Genomic DNA, 19,446 nt, shown 5'->3' on the forward strand with positions numbered 1-19,446 from the left:
AGTGTGCTTTGTTTCAGAATACAAGCAATTCCTGACTTGAACACACCCAAGATGTGTATGACTGCTATGCTGATACCATAGCCCAGTGGTCGGCAAACTGCAGCTCGCGAGCTACATGAGGCTCTTTGGCCCCTTGAGTGTGGCTCTTCCACAAAATACCACGTCAGGCACGCACGTACAGTGCGATTGAAACTTCGTGGCCCATGCACAGAAGTCGGTTTTCGGCTGTCAAAAGAAATTTCAATCGTTGTACTGTTGATATTTGGGTCTGTTGAGTAATGAGTTTGCCAACTACTGCCATAGCCAGCCCTCCTCTCACTGGGAGTTCCAGTTTCTGTTAGATCTATGCTCTCTTGCTCTGTGTTCTTCTACTACAAAAACAGAAGAGGGATGAGGAGGAGGAGGAGGAGGAGGAGGAGGAGGAGGAGGAGGAGGAGGAGGAGGAGGAGGAGGAACTTCCTCACTCCTGGGAAGATTATATCTCTAACTAGAGGCCCAGTGCATGATTAAATCATGCACGTGTAGGGTCTCCTAGGCCTAACCTGACATCCAGGCCACATCCACTGCCCCGCAAAGCCTAGCACGCTCCGCGGACACTGCTAGCAGCCTGCTCCCCGCTTTTGATGGCAGGGGGTCCTCTGGTGCTGGAGCGGACACATAGTTCCCCGCTTTCGATCGCGGGGGAGCTGGCTGTCTGTCCGCTGGTGCAGCAGGCCTTTCAAAAGCCTCCAGCGTGGCGGAGGCTTTCGAAAGGCCTGATGCCGGAGCGGACAGCCAGCCAGCTCCCCTGCTTTCTCTCCCCGCTTTTGATGGTCCGCATCAGGACGTGGGCTCGCTGCCCCAGAGGCCCCTTCTGTGCCACAGCACAGCCGCTGGCGACGCGAGCTCAGCGTTCCGCCGGCCCAATTGGCCACCCTGGCCACCCCGAGTCCCGCCCCCTGTGCTTCCCACTGGCCCAATCGTGGGCATGGCTGAGTGATGGTAATTTACATATTACCCTTTTATTATGTAGGATTCTTCCAACCAGCACAAGATTCTGGGATTCTGAATACCAGGTGCTCTGAACCTAACCCCTTTGTGACTGATGTGACATACATATGTAATGAGAAGAGAAGATGACTAATCTATTTCATTATTGCTTTGGAGTCTACAACACTATTAATACAATAATTCAGTTTTATTGCCTATCAAATATAATTTTGAACTCTACAAACTTAACTACCACTCATAAGACATATTCTCTGAGAAATGCATTTTAACTTAGAAAATAAGTAAACCTATTGTGAATGGCAGGAAATATGTTGTTACTATCCTGAGATAGGTTTTTATTTCCATTAATTTAAGTGGATGGGAAGAGAAACTGGGAATGAAAAACCCAAAACAATTTCTTAATTTCAACGTCTGTATTTCAAATGCCCAACACCAGAGTCACATATTTTGGGGGGAAAAAATAAATACACACTTTGACAAACTGGTATAAAGAAAAATACAGAGATTATAGTCAGGGTTGGAAGTCACCTCGAAAGATTATCTGTGTTTTAAGCTACCTCACAGAACATTAACTTTCCTTTAAAATGGGTTTCCAAAATCCAATATGCAGTTTTCTGAGACTGGCTAAGAGACCAGTGAAATGCCACAGAATTATGAGTGTACTAAATTAATAAGATAACACCCACCCACCAAAGTTGCAATGACATCATCCCCTGGGAACATGCTAACTGGCAAATTCTACACCACAGCTTCAAGTACATTCATTTCCCAGTTCAGAGAGTGGCTCCTTGAGATCACAGAATGGAACAATTTCCCCCTCACCTTCTAAGTTGTAGTTTTTTACCATATCCAACAGAAAGGTCACTGCTGAAGAATGTATAGGTCTCTACAGCTTACAATATACCCTCTGCACTTCCAAAATAGACATCTTCTAAGAAGAAGATAAAAACCCAGATAAACTGTTCGATAAAATTACTCCAAATCTTTAATTTTTTAAAATTTCGTCTTGTTTTTTCAATCATTAAGCATTATGCTAAACAGGCAAAATAGGGGTTTGCAGTAAATCTGTGACAATTGTCATAACAGCTTCAGCAATTCAGCCTGGATAGAAGCAAATTAAAAGTCCCCGTGGCTGGTCCAAAATATAGAAACTACATAACTGAATTCAATCTCTACACTCAAGTGGTAAAAAACGAGTGCTTTGTAACTGTGAGCACAGCTAGTCCAAGGGAACGTTTCCCATAAGACTAAACGTGATGCTTTGGGGCCTTAAAGCTACTGTAGACCATAGTGGTACCCTTGTCATTATGCATTCTGACCATCAGAGATCATGATGGTTAAGGGATAAGTTTGGGCAGATCTCAGCCCCGGCATTCCAATTTACTTTCCAATGGGGAAAATTTTTATCATGGTTAATGCCTTATTTAATCACATTACATTTTATTTCTGTCTTCAAATTGACCTCAAAATAGAATGCAGTTGCCCATTACATCATTTTGACAATAGCCTTTCCTCCAGTTATCAGTGATTTCCTATTAGCTTTAAAATAACAAATTTAAAACCCAATACCCCTACGGCAGTGTTCTCAGAAATAAGTATATCTCCATCAGGAAACTTTCTTTTTTTAATCATATATCTGTCCACTGTTCACCCTCCTTAGCTCAAGTCAACATCTTCTCTCCTGTGGATGAATGCAATAACCTTTTCCCTGGTCTCCCTGCTTCCCCCTTTGCCCTCTGAATGGCAACCTGAGTCAGGTCATGTCTCTCTTCTGCTTAAATCACTCATGGTTTCCAACTGAATTTAGTGTTACCTTGACCTACACACCCAGCTCTTGTTAATCTTGCTCACCTAGCTTCTTCCGGGATCTGCCACATGGACCCATCTGAAGTCCTTGAATATGCCCAAGTCTGCCCCTCTCAGGGTCTTTGCCTTTGCTGAGTCCTCTGCCTCTACTTGTCTTTGCCCTCTTCTTTACCCAGCTGCTTTCTTTCCATCGCCCACGTTTCAGCCTAAATGCCACCTGCTCAGATGTCTTGAATAGTCTCCATTAGAACACCTCCCACTCCCTACCCAGTTCCACTATCTGCTCCCTATCACTGCACATGAACTTCTTATGCAGTGTTTATGGCCATCAATAATGGTCTTGCTTCTTAATGTGCTAATAATTGATTGTTGGGCTCTTCAACCCAACTGTGAGCTCCAAGAGGGAGCCTGCCCACCTGTATTCCTCGCCTGTCTGAACTAAAAAATAAACAAATAAAAATTGAGGTGGGGGGAAGCTACTAAAATGAAGCTTCATGATGTAATACAACATATAAAAACTTGGCCATTGTTTTTCCTCCTTTCTCTCACAGGATCAAGTATTGCTCTCCATGAATTACAAGCTTGCTGCCTAAATATGCATTTCAATATTCAACATTTTTACTCCTTTCTCTTCATTGTATTAGTCACCAAGGCCTGTTGATTCTTGCATCTAATTATTTTAGCATTCTGTCCTACTTTCATCCTTCAACAGCAACTCCAATCACCCCAGCTAATACTCTCCTGCTCCTGGGTCACTGAAATGACCTCCTAATTGTCCTCTCAGATGTCAGTCTCCATAGATCCTCTTCCTGACAAATGCATCTTCAAATGTCACTTTAACCTGTCCTTCCACTTGCCAAAATAAAAAAAAAAGAAAAATCCATGTTCTGTCTTAGAGTAGGTCCAAAATTCACAAAAATCAAATTATATTCAACTGTATTTTTTCCCACCTGAGTCAGTCAATAATATTTCCCACTATTCCTTTAAACAATTCCTCTAGTCTAGTCAAATGCTTACTTTTCTAATCCTCAAAATAAATCAAGTTCATTCCTCTCCTTGTGTTTCCACTTAGCCACATCACAGACTCAGAGGCTCTATCCCCTTCATCAATCGAAACCAAAACTTTTTCTTCAAAGCAGAGTTCACATTCCATTTCTCTAGTTAAACCTTTCCTCCCAGTTCCAGCCCACATAATATGTCCTTTTCCTCAATTCTTACAGCACTTCAACCATGGTTCCATGTACCATGTGAATATGCTTGTTTCTGTTATTCTTCAGTTATTTCATACGTGCACATTTTACCTTGCACATGGGACTGCAGGCAGAGACTGTGTTCTTTACACCCCCAGCAGTGGCAGAAGTAGCCCTGATTCAACAGGAGCTATTTACACCGACTTACTCATTTACTTGGTCCTGAGCATGAATCCCTTCAGTGACAAACAACAGTTCTAGATAACTTGCAATTCCCTAACAGAACATACTGTCTTAGACCCCTGATCTTGCCCACATGACCTCCCAATGCCTCAAATGTTTCCTTTCCACCTTTACGCACCTGGAAAATTCCTAGTTATCTTCCCAGTCTCAACCAGGACACTCACTAAGGAAAGTATTCCTTGTCCCTTTCCTCACCTACCCGTCTACCCCGATATCTATGTAAAGTGTCACTCCTACCCACTTCCATTAAATGTTCTGAAACATACCTGACACACTATAGGGTAAATGATTATTGGCCCCCTTGGCCCCCCCAACTGGTCCTTGTGCAACTTAAGTTCAAATAATTGATCTTTTATTGTTGCAGTAGCAGAGTGATACGGTTTTATTATTTGTTGAGTCAACAAATGAACAAACAAAAAATTAGTAATGAGATCTATTGAAAGAGCTAAGAATTTAGTATAATCGGTATCGATTTAGCATTATGTCATGTCTAGTAAGCCACTCTTCATACCACTTAGAATGCCTAGTTTTTTTATTCCAGAAATAATTATCAAGCACCCACTATGTGTCAGACATTGGGAAGACAGAAAAGATTCAAACACATAAAATCCCTTAACCTCATAGAACTTGCATCTATGATGAGAGAGGCATGAAGTATGGTTTTTGCTCCAACTGAGTTGGAAACCACAGAAGGTTCTGAGTAGAAGGTTCCTTTCTACAAGGATACTGACACTGAGATGATGCTGGCTGGGACCAAAATGGTAGTTAAATGGTGGATCTCCTTTAAAGGCAGAGCCGACAGAATTGGCTGACAGTCGGAAAGTGGGGAGAGAGAGAGAGAGAGAGAGAGAGAGAGAGAGAGAGAGAGAGAGAGAGAGAATAATCAAAAATGGGTTTTAGTCTGTACAACTATGGAATGGAATTTGTGAAGGGTTTGGAAGGGCGTGATTTTGGAAAGAGTATATAGACATATGAAGAGATTCTCTAAAATTAGTCCTTAAATTTTAATATTCCATTTTGTGTAATTGAACTCCCCTTGGGCATATTTCCAATGAACAGTAAGGGTAACTTTGGCCTCTAAGGCAAATTGATAATATTGAATGGAAAAATCTTGGACAATTGCAGCCAATGCAGCTCCCTGTACCAGGCACCTTATAAAACCCACTGCAATTGATTCTCCAAAACTGTCTCAAGTTCTATTTTTACTTTTTTAAATAGATTTTTTGTTTGTTTGTTTGTTTGTTTGTTTGTTTGTTTTTTACTTCAGAACAGAAGAGAAAGGGAGAGAGAGATGGAAACATCAATGATGAGAGAGAGTCATTGATTGGCTGCCTCCTACATGCCCCCTACTGGGGATCGAGCCCGCAACCCGGGCATATGTCCTTGACCAAAATTGAACTGGGGACCTCTTCAGTCCACAGGCTGAAGTTCTACCTACTGAGCCAAACCGGCTAGGGTTCAAGTTCTATTTTTAAATGACTGATACAATGCAACTAGTGCTAGAGGTTACAATTTCTATGATTGCTAAAAACCACTTCAAGGCTCAAACAATTATCATTAACATTATTAGTAATTGCATTTTTTTTTCATTTTTAATTTAGGTTTGTTTTATTTAAGTTTAATGTTAATTCTGTGCTGTGTTTCAGTACAGATTCTGTATCTGTGGCTCCTGTCAGATATCCAGTAGTACAACTTAGCTTCAAGTTACACATACTGAACAAAAGAGGTTGAGCGAGCAAAGGAGGGGTTGGGGGTGGGGAGAGGGAAGGAGTAATTACATTTTAAATTTCCAAGTGCACACCTATGAAAGAAGCCAAAATGTTCACTGAACCTTAGACAATAATCTAGTCCAGGGATGGGAAACCTTTTACCTGCCAAGGGCCATTTGGAAATTTATAACAGCATTCGAAGGCCATACAAAATTATCAGTTTAAAAATTAGCCTACTATATTTGGTCAGTTAATTAATTTACCCCTAATGCCTTGGCAGGGCCAAATCAAATGATTTTGCGGGCCATATACAGCCTGCAGGCCAGATGTTCCCCACCCCTGATCTAGTGCAAGGTCATAGGAAGTGGCCTTGACCTAGGAGTAAAAGACCATGAAATAAATCTGGATGACCTAGAATGACTTAATTCACCTAAGACTGAAGCCTGAGATAGAACAGTAGGACATCTGGGCTGTCAGGCAGCTACCTAAACAACCTAAATAATCAGTTACTGTGCTTAATGGCTATCATTTGGGGTAAGGCTGGTAATAATGGCTTATTTTTTTTCATGTGTTGAAGGATATGTCTGCAAAACTTACTGAATTTGGGATTCAAAAAATGAGACTGTTTATAAACATACCCTGCAACAGGAAGGCTGTATAATGACTGAGTCTCCTGTGGAATAATTCAGTGGTGGTCATGATGAGTTATAACTTGGACTTTTGAGTTTTCACTGGGCAGAAACAAACCATTCTCACTCAGTCTGTGAGTTTTTTTCCCTTCCAGACTCTAAGTAGTTTACACAATAAACAGTCATTTCCATAGTAGAAATGACCAAGATGCCTACGCGCCAAAGTTAACCTGTTATTATGGTTAGAAATCAAGGTTGCCATTCTTCCAGATTTTCACAGCCACACAACTTTTTGACTTAGCTAATGGAAAAGTAAGAGTAAACATAGTTCCTTGACCTCTTAACGAAGGCAAAAATCAACATGCTAAGGTATTTATTTCACTGGCAAGTGACCCAGCACAAAGAGGCACTGCAGTGGATTCATAATGACAGGTCACTACAGATTCCTCTCAAAGGGAAATTTTAAGCGGGAGTTCATCCATAAATTCTCCATGCTTTCTTCCTTAGGGCTTTGATATAAAGTACTGATTTGAAACCTTATAAACTTAATTTGTCACCAATGACACCAAAGAAGAAAATGAAACTTTTTAGAAACTTAATTCACACCCCAAAATCAGAGATCAAGCCCAGGAGAGGCATAAGGGGGAGGGCAGAACTTGGTTTTGCACACATATTTTCTTTCACTTAAAATTCCTTCATAACTGTGATGGATCATTTTCCTTCCTTATCTTGACTATTATGCTTTAAAATGACCTCTTTCCATTAAACCAGACAGCTATAACTCTTCCTGGTCCCCAAGCCTGTCAAGCCTGGCATTTATGTCCTCTGGGTATTTCTTGGGCACTGAGTGACTGACGAACAGAAGAGAAGCTATCTACACATACCCATTCTGCTGCCTAGAAGGTGCTCGTGCACTTGGGGGGGTGGTTCCCACAGCCTGGCCTGTGCCCTCTTGCAGTCCAGGAGCCCTTGGGGGATGTCCAACTGACAGCTTTTATAATAAAAGGCTAAGGGGAGCGGGCCTAAGCCGGCAGTCGGACACCCTTAGCACTGCTGCAGAGGCGGGGGAGGCTCCCGCCACCACCACTGCACTCACCAGCCATGAGGCCGGCTTCTGGCTGAGCAGCGCTCCCCCTGTGGGAGCGCAGTGACCACCAGTGGGCAGCTCCTGTGTTGAGCGTCTGCCCCCTGGTGGTCAGTGTGCATCATAGCGACTGGTTGTTTCACCATTCGGTCAATTTACATATTAGCCTTTTATCTTATAGGATACACACACACACACACACACACACACACACACACACACACACACACACACACTAGAGGCCTGGTGCATGAAATTCATGCACGGGTAGGGTCCCTAAGCCTGGTCGGCAATCAGGGCCGATCTGTGGGGCAACCAGCAGGGTGATCGGGGGGTGGGGGGCCCGCTGGCACCCACCTTGGCTGGCCTGGCACCGCCCGCTCCCCAGCCCCGCCCCCCACTACCACCAGTCACCTCCCTTTGCGGGGCAACCGGTGGGGCGATCGGGGGGCCCACACTGGCACCTGCCTTGGCTGGCCTGGGGCCTGTGGGCTAGAGGCAGCTCCTGCATTGAGCGTCCGCCCCCTGGTGGTCAGTGCACATCATAGTGACCAGTCGTTCCGCTATTCAGTCGATTTGCATATTAGGCTTTTATTATATAGTCGTGGTCGGCAAACTGTGGCTCGCGAGCCACATGCAGCTCTTTGGCCCTTTGAGTGTGGCTCTTCCACAAAATGCCACGGCCTGAGCGAGTCTATTTTGAAGAAGTGGCATTAGAAGAAGTTTAAGTTTTTAAAATTTGGCTCCCAAAAGAAATTTCGATCATTGTACTGTTGCTATTTGGCTCTGTTGACTAATGAGTTTGCCGACCACTGTTATATAGGATACTAGAGGCCTGGTGCATGGATTCGTGCACCAGTGGGGTCCCTCGGTCTGGCCCGTGCCCTCTCACAACCCAGGACTCCTCGGGGGATGTCAGAGAGCTGTTTTTGGCCTGATCCCCACAGGCCAAGCCGAGGGACCCCACCGGTGCACAAATCCATGCACTGGGCCTCTAGTATGCATATAAGATCTTTGGTTAATCTCTTCCCGCCCTCCCCCCTCCCCCCCTTGCCTCTGAGATTCATCAGTCTGTTCCATGTTTCCATGCCTGTGCATTGAGCGTCTGCACCCTGGTGGTCATTGCATGTCATAGCTACTGGCCAGTCAGCCAGTCCCTTAGGCATATATTTATATATATACACACACACACTATTGGAAACACAATTTATAAAAAGAAAGCCCTGAAGTAATTAAAATAGACATGCATATAAGAACAGGAATAATCTGTTAAAATGTAGAGTCAAAATCTATAAATTGGACAAGTTGATATCAAATCATTTAAAAAAGTCAAAATTGTACTCCAATCCTTTGTTTCTAAAACTAAAGAATCAAAGATGCAGGGAAATTTAAAACTATTTGCCCTCCCCCACCACACACACACACACACACACACACGCACACACAAATCATAATTTCAAGCCATTGCATGAAGTTCCTACCCATTAGTTGAATAACAACTGCACTGCCCTGGAGTTTCATGTGTATTTTAAATTTAACTCAGGATTCTGAAACAATAACTAATTCATTTCCATCATTCCTTTGTTCAAACCTTTAAACCTTCTTTCCAAAATTAATTCACTAAAATCTAGTTTTCTATCTTACAAAGACCATTTTGACCGACTGTAAAAAATAAAAAATTCAAACAAATGAATTTTAGCTCACAAGCTGTACCAAAATTAAAAAACAAAATAAGTTGTCTCCTACCTATGGTGGTAATAACAGTGCCAGCAAAGAAGAAGGAACTTCCCAAGTCCCAGTGACTGATTTGATTGGAGGTGTTTCCTAACGGTATAATCCCTGCATTTATTGCTGCCACTATTTGCTGCAAGTTTAAAAAGAAATTCATCAGTACACATGAATCACATGGAGGCATCAAACAGCATATATTCCACCCCAGATGGCTAATTAGACAAGGAGATTCAATTCTAAGGTTTGCTTTTCCACTTAAAGTATACAATATAGATTACAACTTTATACTAAAGGATTTAATAAATTTAATTCTATTTGACAGCAAGTGAATGGATCTGCAGGAAGCTTATCATATTGTATCAATATGCATTCATATCATCCATTAACATATATAGTGACTTATTTACCTTAGCAACTAACTGTAGCAATGCATTTTTAGTAAACATCACAGAATTAAAATATCAGATGGTAAACTACAATTTAAATAATATATATAGCTTCATCAAAAACACAAATATTTCCAAAGTCCTAATCATTTTGAATGTTAAACATAAGTAGCCAAGCCTGGGAAGTGTGAAGCTATAGAGAACATATATCAATGAGGTCCAACAAAACAGGCTAAGATGAGACAGAAAAGGCAACCGCAATTCACTATTCCCTAAGTAAGTCCATCTATATCTAGATTCTTAGACTCTTTATGGATTCTTATAAACTCTATGGCAATGAGTATCACCAAAGACCCATAGATACAATCAGTTAACAATATTCCCATAGGATCACGAGGATCTAGATGCTGCCTTGAGTAGTACGGACAGACAGACAGATGATGACATTTTAAGCCCTTCTTCAATCATCAGATGTTGGGGAGGGAATGGGGAGTTCCACAAACACTAAACATAGAAGGGAATATGAGTCCAAACCACAGAGCTCAGTGGTTGAGCATTGACTATGAACCAGGAGATCACAGTCCCATCAAGCTTGATCCCCAGTAGGGGAAGTGCACAAGGCAGCCGATCAATGATTCTCTCTCATCATTGATGTTTCTATCTCTCTCTCCTTCTCCCCTCTTCTCTGAAACCAGTAAAAGTAAATAAAATAAAAATAATGGGAATGTGTTAGGAGAAAATGTGTAGTGAAAGAAAAACATAGCCGAAACCGGTTTGGCTCAGTGGATTGAGCGTCGGCCTGCGGACTCAAAGGTCCCGGGTTCGATTCCGGTCAAGGGCATGTACCTTGGTTGCGGGCACATCCCCAGTAGGGGGTGTGCAAGAGGCAGCTGATCGATGTTTCTAACTCTCTATCCCTCTCTCTTCCTCTCTGTAAAAAATCAATAAAATATATTTAAAATAAAAACAAAACAAAAAAAACACCATAGAGATAGTTCAGATAAGACATTTCTGTTGGAAATATAGTCTTAGAAATCTTCATTACTTGACTTACAGATTTTAAAATTAGAGAAAACTTCTAAAGACCTAAGAGGTAAAGTAGCTTGTTTAAGGTTATATAGTTTCCTGGTGAATGGGCAAACACTACACTGTAGGAATTCTTGGAGGCACTATCCAAGAAGTTACTGTCAGATGTGGTAAAGCAGGTAATCCAGAGCTGAAATACAGAATAAAGTTTCATTCATCTAATTTATTTTCATCTATAAATTAAAACTTCAGTGGTTGTGTGTAAAGTTAATTGAGTTATAATTGTTTACATTAACTATGACATATGTTCATTGCAAAAAATTAGAAAAATACAGAAAGTTATAAAGGTATGTTATGAATAAAAACTACTCATAATTCCAGAACCCAGAGATAACCACTATTAATTTATTAAGGTATCTTCTCCTGGTATTTTGTAACCCTTTTTACATAGTTGGATTTATGAAATATATGAAATATATTTTGTTTTTAATCATTATTCTAGATGCAGTTTTTCCTTGTCAATACCATATTTGTTATGGAAATATCATTTCTCAATATGTAGACATTCCAAAATGTGTCTTATTATAAAAAATGGTGCCATGAACATTTTTGTGTATAAATACTTTTGCATTTCTGAATATTTCCTCAAGAGAGATTTCTAGAAATAAAGCTGCCACATTGAAGATTATGAATATTTTGAAGCACTTGGTGTATAGTTATCCAAGAAGGTTGTTACAATTTACAATTTCTTTCCCCAACAATTTATAAATGCTTAGCAATATTATTACCTCTAATATTAATATTTTATCTTCACCAAACTGATAAGAATTATTTCATTTATATATCCTTTATGGTGAGTGAGGTTGAACACTAATATTTCCTTTATCATATATTCAAAGCACACAAATATATACATATTCATGTATATTCACAGTACAATGAAACTAGTTTTGAGTTAAATGATTTTCCTTATCTGACTCTATATTGTAACTTTAATATCAGAAAAGACAGGTCGCCCTGATTATGCTTCTTTAAAAAAATTTTTTTTGCAGTTACTACCTATTATTCTTGCACAAACTTTGGGATCCTTTAGTTAAATTTTATACAAATTTTCATTTCCACAGGCTTACCAAATCCATTGTTTGGATATATGTGAAATCTATAAATTAATTAAGGAGAATGAACACTAGTATAATAATAACACTTTCCATCAAAGAACATGGTATGAATCTCCATTTATTGAGTCCTCTTAAATATCCTAAACTAGAGTATTTTCATATACTTCACACAGGTCTGTAAGGTTCTTCTTAGGTATATTATTATTTCCATTTTAAATTATAACTGGTTATTGCAGTATATTGCTCATTCTCTGCACCAGCAGGTCTCAATTTTTTAAATCTCAAAACCACTTTACAGTCTCAAAAATGATTGAAGACATCAATGAGCTTTTGTATATGTGAGTTATAACTAATGATATTTACATTTGTTTGAATTTATAATTCTTGAAATGTTTCTACTCATACAAAATATAACAAGAATCCCATTATATATGAACATAAGTAACCTACTTTTATGAAAAATAATTGTTTTCCAAAACAAACATTTAGTGAGAAGAGGGGCATTATTCTATAATTTTATAAATCTCTTAAATATCTGGCTTAATAGAAAACAAATTCTAATATGTTTCTTCTTTCAATATATTGAGAGAGAACAACACATCGCCTGCAGAAAACTCAAGAGATAATCAGAGGACAAAGGCAAAAAAAATCTCAGTATTACTAAGAAAATAGCTTTGACCTCATTAAACCTCTGAGATGGTCCTGGGACCACATCTTGAGAACCGCTGCTCTATGCTACTTCAACTCACTGCTCTTATTTCTTTTTTATTTTCTACCTGAAAAACCAAAGTAAGCAAATTTATAGTTTACAAATAAGACATTTTATCTCAGCATCTTTCAGTAACTATGTTTTATTACTTTTCATCTCTTATTACATTGCCTAGTATTTCTAAAGCAATGTTAAACAGAAATGATAACAGACTTTCTTGGGGGTTTTTTTGTCACATAAATTTCTCAATGACATCAGTGTTTTATCATTAGATACATTGACCATTGGCAAGAAAATGGTATTTAATTAAATAATTATGAGCAGACAAAAAAAATTAGGAGGACAGATAAACTTAAAAAATGTAAAATGTCTTTGGAAATATCTTAAGATAGGAACACACACATTGTAAGCACAGGCTCAGTGATCTCTAGCCTTATGATTCCCAGGAAACAGTAACATTTCCAGTAAAAATCAAGGAAGAGGGGTTGGGATTGAGATAGATTATAATTGCATCCAAAGTATCTTTTTATATTTTACATTCATTTATTCAAAAATATTCATTTATTCAAATAATCAATTGCTTAAGGTGTTAGGCAATGGGGAAGCAAGAGAAGTAAAAACATGGCGATACAGATGAGAAGAGATAAGGCATATCCTTAGACTCCACCCCAGTAAGTAAATTATTTTACTGACTAGAAGCAAGCTAATTCCTCCAACAATGGACTTAATATAGCTTTCATGACCAGCACCATGATTTTTTAGCCTGTTCTTTTGCTTGTCCATGATGAGGTGCGACATTACCCAGACACTTGGATAAGGGCCACAAATTATTTAAGTGCAAAATAAGCAAAAGCAGACTTATAAACAGTATGCCTGGCAATGTGTGGGCTGTAAATAGTTATCACAGAACTGTGATTATTGCAACAGAAGCTTGAGATGGAACTGAGAATATGTCAAATCACTATGAGAATGAGTCTACCATGAGGTCCTTTTTCTGGAATATTCTTGTAAATTTATTTTATATTTTTGTACAAGTTCTCTTGGTCACCATCCACAGGAAATTGAATGCCCTTGGCAAGTGCACTCTCATAGATCTAAGAGTCTGCAATTTCAACACAAATTCAGGCCATTAGATCATTTAACAAATACCTTCATTAGAACTGTTTCTGTATATGCCATATAATGTGACCAAACAACCACTTCATCAATAATAAAAATTCACTTTTCCATTAAAGGCAATTTTTGTAGAAATGAAGTCATGTTGACAACTGATGAATAAGTTGAATTGTTTAGGTTAGGGTGAAGTAATGCTGGGTCCTATGCATTTAATTCTAATATATTATTATTACCTGAAGGGTTTCCAAACTTAAAATCTACAATAGATATAGTAGATTTTGGTTGGGTTGTCACTCAATTTTGCTCTTCAGTTTATAGTCAATAATAGAATGTGCATAAGGAAAGGAAGTTGAATCATAGTCAAGATTATGAGCTTATACTTAGAGTTCTAAGAGGCTTATACTCATAGAAACGATAAAGGTAATTACTCAAAATTATGAAAATCTTAGTTTCCATGAAACAATGGCTTTAGAATCAAAGTTCACAGCATTCTACTGTAAATTTGTGCATTCTTGAATTATAAAATGTTGATGTCTCAATGTCACCTGTCTTTCTAGAACTATAATCAGCTTTAACACCAAATATTGTTAAGACATGGGATATTGTTATATCCCATCTTGTTTGTAATAATATGAAACTAGCACAGGCTTGGAACTTGAGAAAATTACTGACAATCATAAAAATGTTCCCATGAGTTCAATGCATGAGGTAATATTTCTGGGACTATTGATAATCCAACAAGAGAGCAAACAAATTTTTGAAAGCTATACCATATTAGCATAATATTCCATAAGTATACTCCAGTGCTGTTCTCAGCTAATGATAATACTGGGTTGAACCATATAATATTGCCAATATCCAAGAACTTTTTGGCCAACAAAATGACAATTTCATATTATCATGCAAAATAATAGTACTGATATTTTCATGAATAGTGTGTTAAACATACTACATTTCATTGCAGTGTGGTATTTATTACTGCAGTATTAAAGCTAATTCCCATAAGCAGGAAACTTCATAGCAAAACAATCTATCATGGCCTAACTGGTTTGGCTCAGTGGATAGAGCTACAGCCTGAGGACTGAAGGGTCCCAGGTTCGATTCCGGTCAAGGGCATGTACCTTGGTTGTGGGCACATCCCCAGTAGGGGGTGTGCAGGAGGCAGCTGATTGATATTTCTCTCTCATCAATGTTTCTAACTCTCTATCCCTCTCCCTTCCTCTCTGTAAAAATCAATAAAATATATTTAAAAAACAAAACAAAACAAAAAACAACAACAATCTATCATGGCCTTAGAGTTCTACTGTGAAGAATATATACCTGTTAGTTTAAGTAAAACCCTGTATGGCTGAAAATGCTATTCTAGGAAAGCCTGGATTACTTACTCCTTGTTGGATATTCAAGTTGTGTCCAACTTTGCATATATTTGAGAAATCAAGGGATATTATCTAATATTTAAGATGATTACATTTTATAGAAGTAACTTTGTATATTCCTCTTTTGATATCAAAAATTCTATACTAATATACATTCTAGCCTCCAATTTGATAAATGAACTTGAGACACATTCCATATAACTTCGTTTTTCAGAAATTCTGTAGTTATATGAAGATGGCATTTATGGTTTTTGTTTGTTTGTTTTGGCCTAGAAAAAAGAGAGACATCAACATAAATACAAAAAAATGCCACAATTATATCCCATAGTTAAATGGACTATTATAAGTATAGAAAAAGGTGAGAGTGTTCTAAATCTAACATCAACAATCTTTTTCTTTCTACAATATATATTTCTCATTTCATGCAGAAAAAAAAAGACATTTGCATATTTTATACAGAACACAGGGGATTAAATATGCTATATTTAGAGTCTGCTAAAGGAGCAAGTTTTCAAGGTTTTCCCAGAGTATATCTTTTAAGTGACCAAGACAACATGCAATAACGTTTTTAATCTATCTATTTTTTTCATAGTTTCTTTAAAAGGCTTTCAAAGTCCTGGAATATGTTTCCAAGTAATGGATGACCTAAGTTTAACCACACATTAATTAGAAATTCTTATAAGGCACCCTTGTTATTTATTTTTAAGGCACCCTTTAAAAAAAAAACCTCAAAAGACTTAATTCTTATAACGTAAAAAGGGTAGCATTTCCAACAGGAAGCAGCATCTGCACAACAGTCTTTGGAAAGCACCTCAAAAAGTCAACATCTCGATTACCTTCCCAGGTCTCTCCTCCTATTGGGGATTACGCCATTGCATGTCAAAGCTATTTTTATACAGACTAATGAAGTGCACACCCTTTTTCTTGCTCTTTTGAAAGTGCAAATTGATTTCCCATTAATAATAATAATAATAAAAAAAAAACAGCTTAAAGTCCAAAACAGGGAACCACAGAATTAGTTGGAGGTGGACCGGAAGCAGGAGGCGTACTGCTGGGTGGAGGGCTGTATCCCTTGGTTACATCCACCATGGAAGATTTTTTTCAATCATAAAGTAATATACATGGTATTGAACATTTGGAAAAATAAGAATTAAAAAATCACTCACAGTCCGTAAAAGATATTTTTTTGCAACCTGCATGTATTTAACTTTTAGTTTTGTTAAAGGTTATAAGCATTAAATCTGCTTTCAACTATTTTCATATAACATAAGCATGTTCCAAGGCATTTTGAGGTCATCAATATCTCACTTCATAGACATCTCACTGAGTAGCAACATGTAACATAGTTTACATAACCACTTCTCTATCGCTGAGTGAATTTGTATAATGGCATCCAAGGGTCATCAGTGACCATCGTCCAAGTTGTTGTAGAGATGATTTATATACCAAACAAGGATTGAACTTGAAACACTGAAATTCTGCTATTCTTTGAGCCCTGCCTGGAATGACACTGTGGGGCAGCAGGCTAACACCTGGTTGGGACCCCCGAGTCAGTGCAACACGGAAGGAGCCAGAAAAATTCATGTGAAGCCAGCATACCGAGACCTGCATTTCCCTACCTGTATGTGCTTTCATGAGTTTTCCTAGATTCCATATTATTGTATGGTATACTAATAGTCTATCAGAATATTAATCTCCATCTATATTTCTGGCCCCTTTCATCTCAGCATAAGTTGGGGGATAAGATTAATAAAAGAAAAGAAAAATATGCAGAGAGGAGGTTGAGAGAGAAGTCAGGAGGAAACAACAGGGCATACAGAAGGGAGAAAGATAAAGGTTGCTGAGATAACAAAGAAGAGATAGTTGTACAAGCATAAGCTGGGAATTAATACGACTCACAGTCACTCTATCTAGGAAGTTCTATAAAAGAGGTTGTCCTTAAAATAGGATTTGTGTGGGCAGAAGACTGAGATCAAGGAGACACAGCATCGAAGAACACGGTACATTTTTATACCATTTAGCCTAAGGCCAACCACACTAGCCAGCATTTATTCCTGCACTGTTCCTAAGGCCTGACATTCTAAACTGAGGGAAAAAAAGTAGCCCAAAATGGAACGAGCGAGTTTTACTGCCAATTACATGTATCCATAGAATCCCCAAATTTGGAGATTCTGTTGGCTTTTCCAAGAGAATGTCACTGATTTTTGCTCATCTGATTTTCCAGTACACATAAGCATATATTTCCACAATAGCTACAAGTTGAAACAGGTTTTGTGGGTTTTAAAAACAAATGATTTTTTTCCTGCCTTTCCTAAATAGGTAACTAAAAGATCATAACCAGGATTGAAAATCTCAGCCTCTACACACACACACACACACACACACACACACACACACACACCTCAGAGACCAGTTAATGTGAGTTGTATTTGAGTAAATCTAACTTTTCACAACGCAAATTAGTCATTGATGAAGGTCAAATATCACAATACTAAAACATTCCAATAATATTCTCATAGACAGTTCCTCTGCTTCAAGCCCTGTAAAATTTATGTATTTCTTACTTCCACAGAGTTGACTCATTGCCATTAAATAAGCCTACAAGAAATGTCTGTGCTTGCAGGTTCCAGGTAACATTTCTTCATACACTACAGATAAATGTACTGATGACTTGCTAACATTATGCAGAGAAAAGGAAGTCTTACAAAACTGTTTCATATGTTTATATTTCTTGGTTCAATGTCACCCAATCAAGACAGCAAAAATAGCGTATGAATTACTTCCTAAAATGTAGTGATTCATACTCTTCCTGTCTGAGCTTCTTAGCTTTCCTCCCAAGTTTCCCCATCGCTCTCAATTACACACCCATACACTCCCCAGTTAAAATAAATACTGAATTAGCTGAAACCTACTTTGTTGAGAAACATGAACATGATACAATTTCTTATACTTCTTCAAGCCGAATGGAATGGCAGGGCTACCCTTTGACAAGTGTCCAATAGTTAGTGCACAAAAATGCAATTAAACCCTTCCCTCAGGCACCTCTCAGACTGCCTTAAGAGTGTCACACCACAACCATCAGCGCCGAAAACGAGCCTGGCATCTTTCCCCATGTTTTCTACATTAGTCATTCACAGATGCTGTATTATTCATCTTTATTCACACAAGGATACCAGTCCCAAGAGCATTTCAGGGCACAACAACCAACCTATGAAGATGCCATTACTAGAGCCATCTTTTTTTATTATTGATTTCCTGCCCTTCCTAAATATGTAACTAAAAGGACATAACAAGGATTGAAGATCTCAGCTTCTGTACACCCATGCACAACCAACAAAGAGACCAGTTCATCAGATTTGTATTTGAGTAAATCAAACTTTGCACAGCCCAGATTAGCCATCAATAAAGGTCAAACCCAAAACGTGGGAATGTGCTCTCACAGGGAATTAAACCAGCTACCTTTTGACGTACTGGACAACACTCCAACCAACTGCGCCACACAGGCCAGGGCGCTAGAGTGATCTTTAAGGGATGATGGATCTCATGACTGGAGAAGTAACAAGTTGGACCAAACATCCTTAGTGATATTCACTGCTCTCCTGTCCTCAGACTCCCTCGAAACAACAATGTGTTTATGCCGGTGGAACGAGCAGGATACACTTAAACTGGGCAGAGAGAGAGAGAGGAATGAGAAGTCACAGTGAGCAACATGGAGTTTCTTGAGGGCCCGGGAGATGCATGAAGGGGGAAGAGTGCTCGCATCAGGAGGCGACTGAAAGCATTTGAACTTCACTCACTGTTTCACTTTTAATCGCCACCGTGCTTCTATTGAGTGTCCTCTAGAGTCTATTTGGAACCAGCACTGTAAGACTGAGGTGTTTCACCATCTCATAAAAATAACTCTGTGACCATTATCAATATGGTATCACATAAGAGAAACCAGATACATATTATTTATCTTCCACAAAAGCTGAGGCACGGAGACGTCAAATGGATCACTAGCTCCAAGTAAGTAAAAATAATAAAAGCAAAATAAATGAAAGCAGTAAAATTAAAAAAAAAAATTATGGTTTCAGTCTCAGGTCTTGGTGTTACAGTTCAGCTATATGATAGCTTTGGGCATAGCTATTGCTTATAATTTATTTCTATGTGAAAACACTTTAAAGGCGCCAATACATAAATGTATAATTAAATTTTTAAAAAGAATCCATTCATAAGTTTGAAAGTGGGTGAACATCCTGTTTATTTTATCCACATGTGTATAATGTGTCCCAAATGGTCACAGGACTTATCTTTTATGATTGTGTCATATACAGCCTGTGTGTTTAGTGTT

At 38.6% G+C, this 19,446-nt stretch overlaps 1 protein-coding gene across 2 annotated transcripts in view; it reads right to left on the minus strand.

Annotated features, from left to right (window-relative positions):
• KCNK2 (potassium two pore domain channel subfamily K member 2) overlaps positions 1–19,446 on the minus strand; it is a 103,128-nt gene that overhangs the window by 74,046 nt on the left and 9,636 nt on the right. For both annotated transcript variants that reach the window (XM_079761923.1, XM_079761922.1), the window contains exon 3: positions 9,398–9,515. In XM_079761923.1, coding sequence (XP_079618049.1) covers positions 9,398–9,515 — 118 coding nt within the window. The remainder of the gene's footprint in view (positions 1–9,397; positions 9,516–19,446) is intronic.

This window comes from Cnephaeus nilssonii, assembly GCF_951640355.1.
Source record: "Cnephaeus nilssonii genome assembly, chromosome: 21".
NCBI classification, from domain to species: domain Eukaryota; kingdom Metazoa; phylum Chordata; class Mammalia; order Chiroptera; family Vespertilionidae; genus Cnephaeus; species Cnephaeus nilssonii.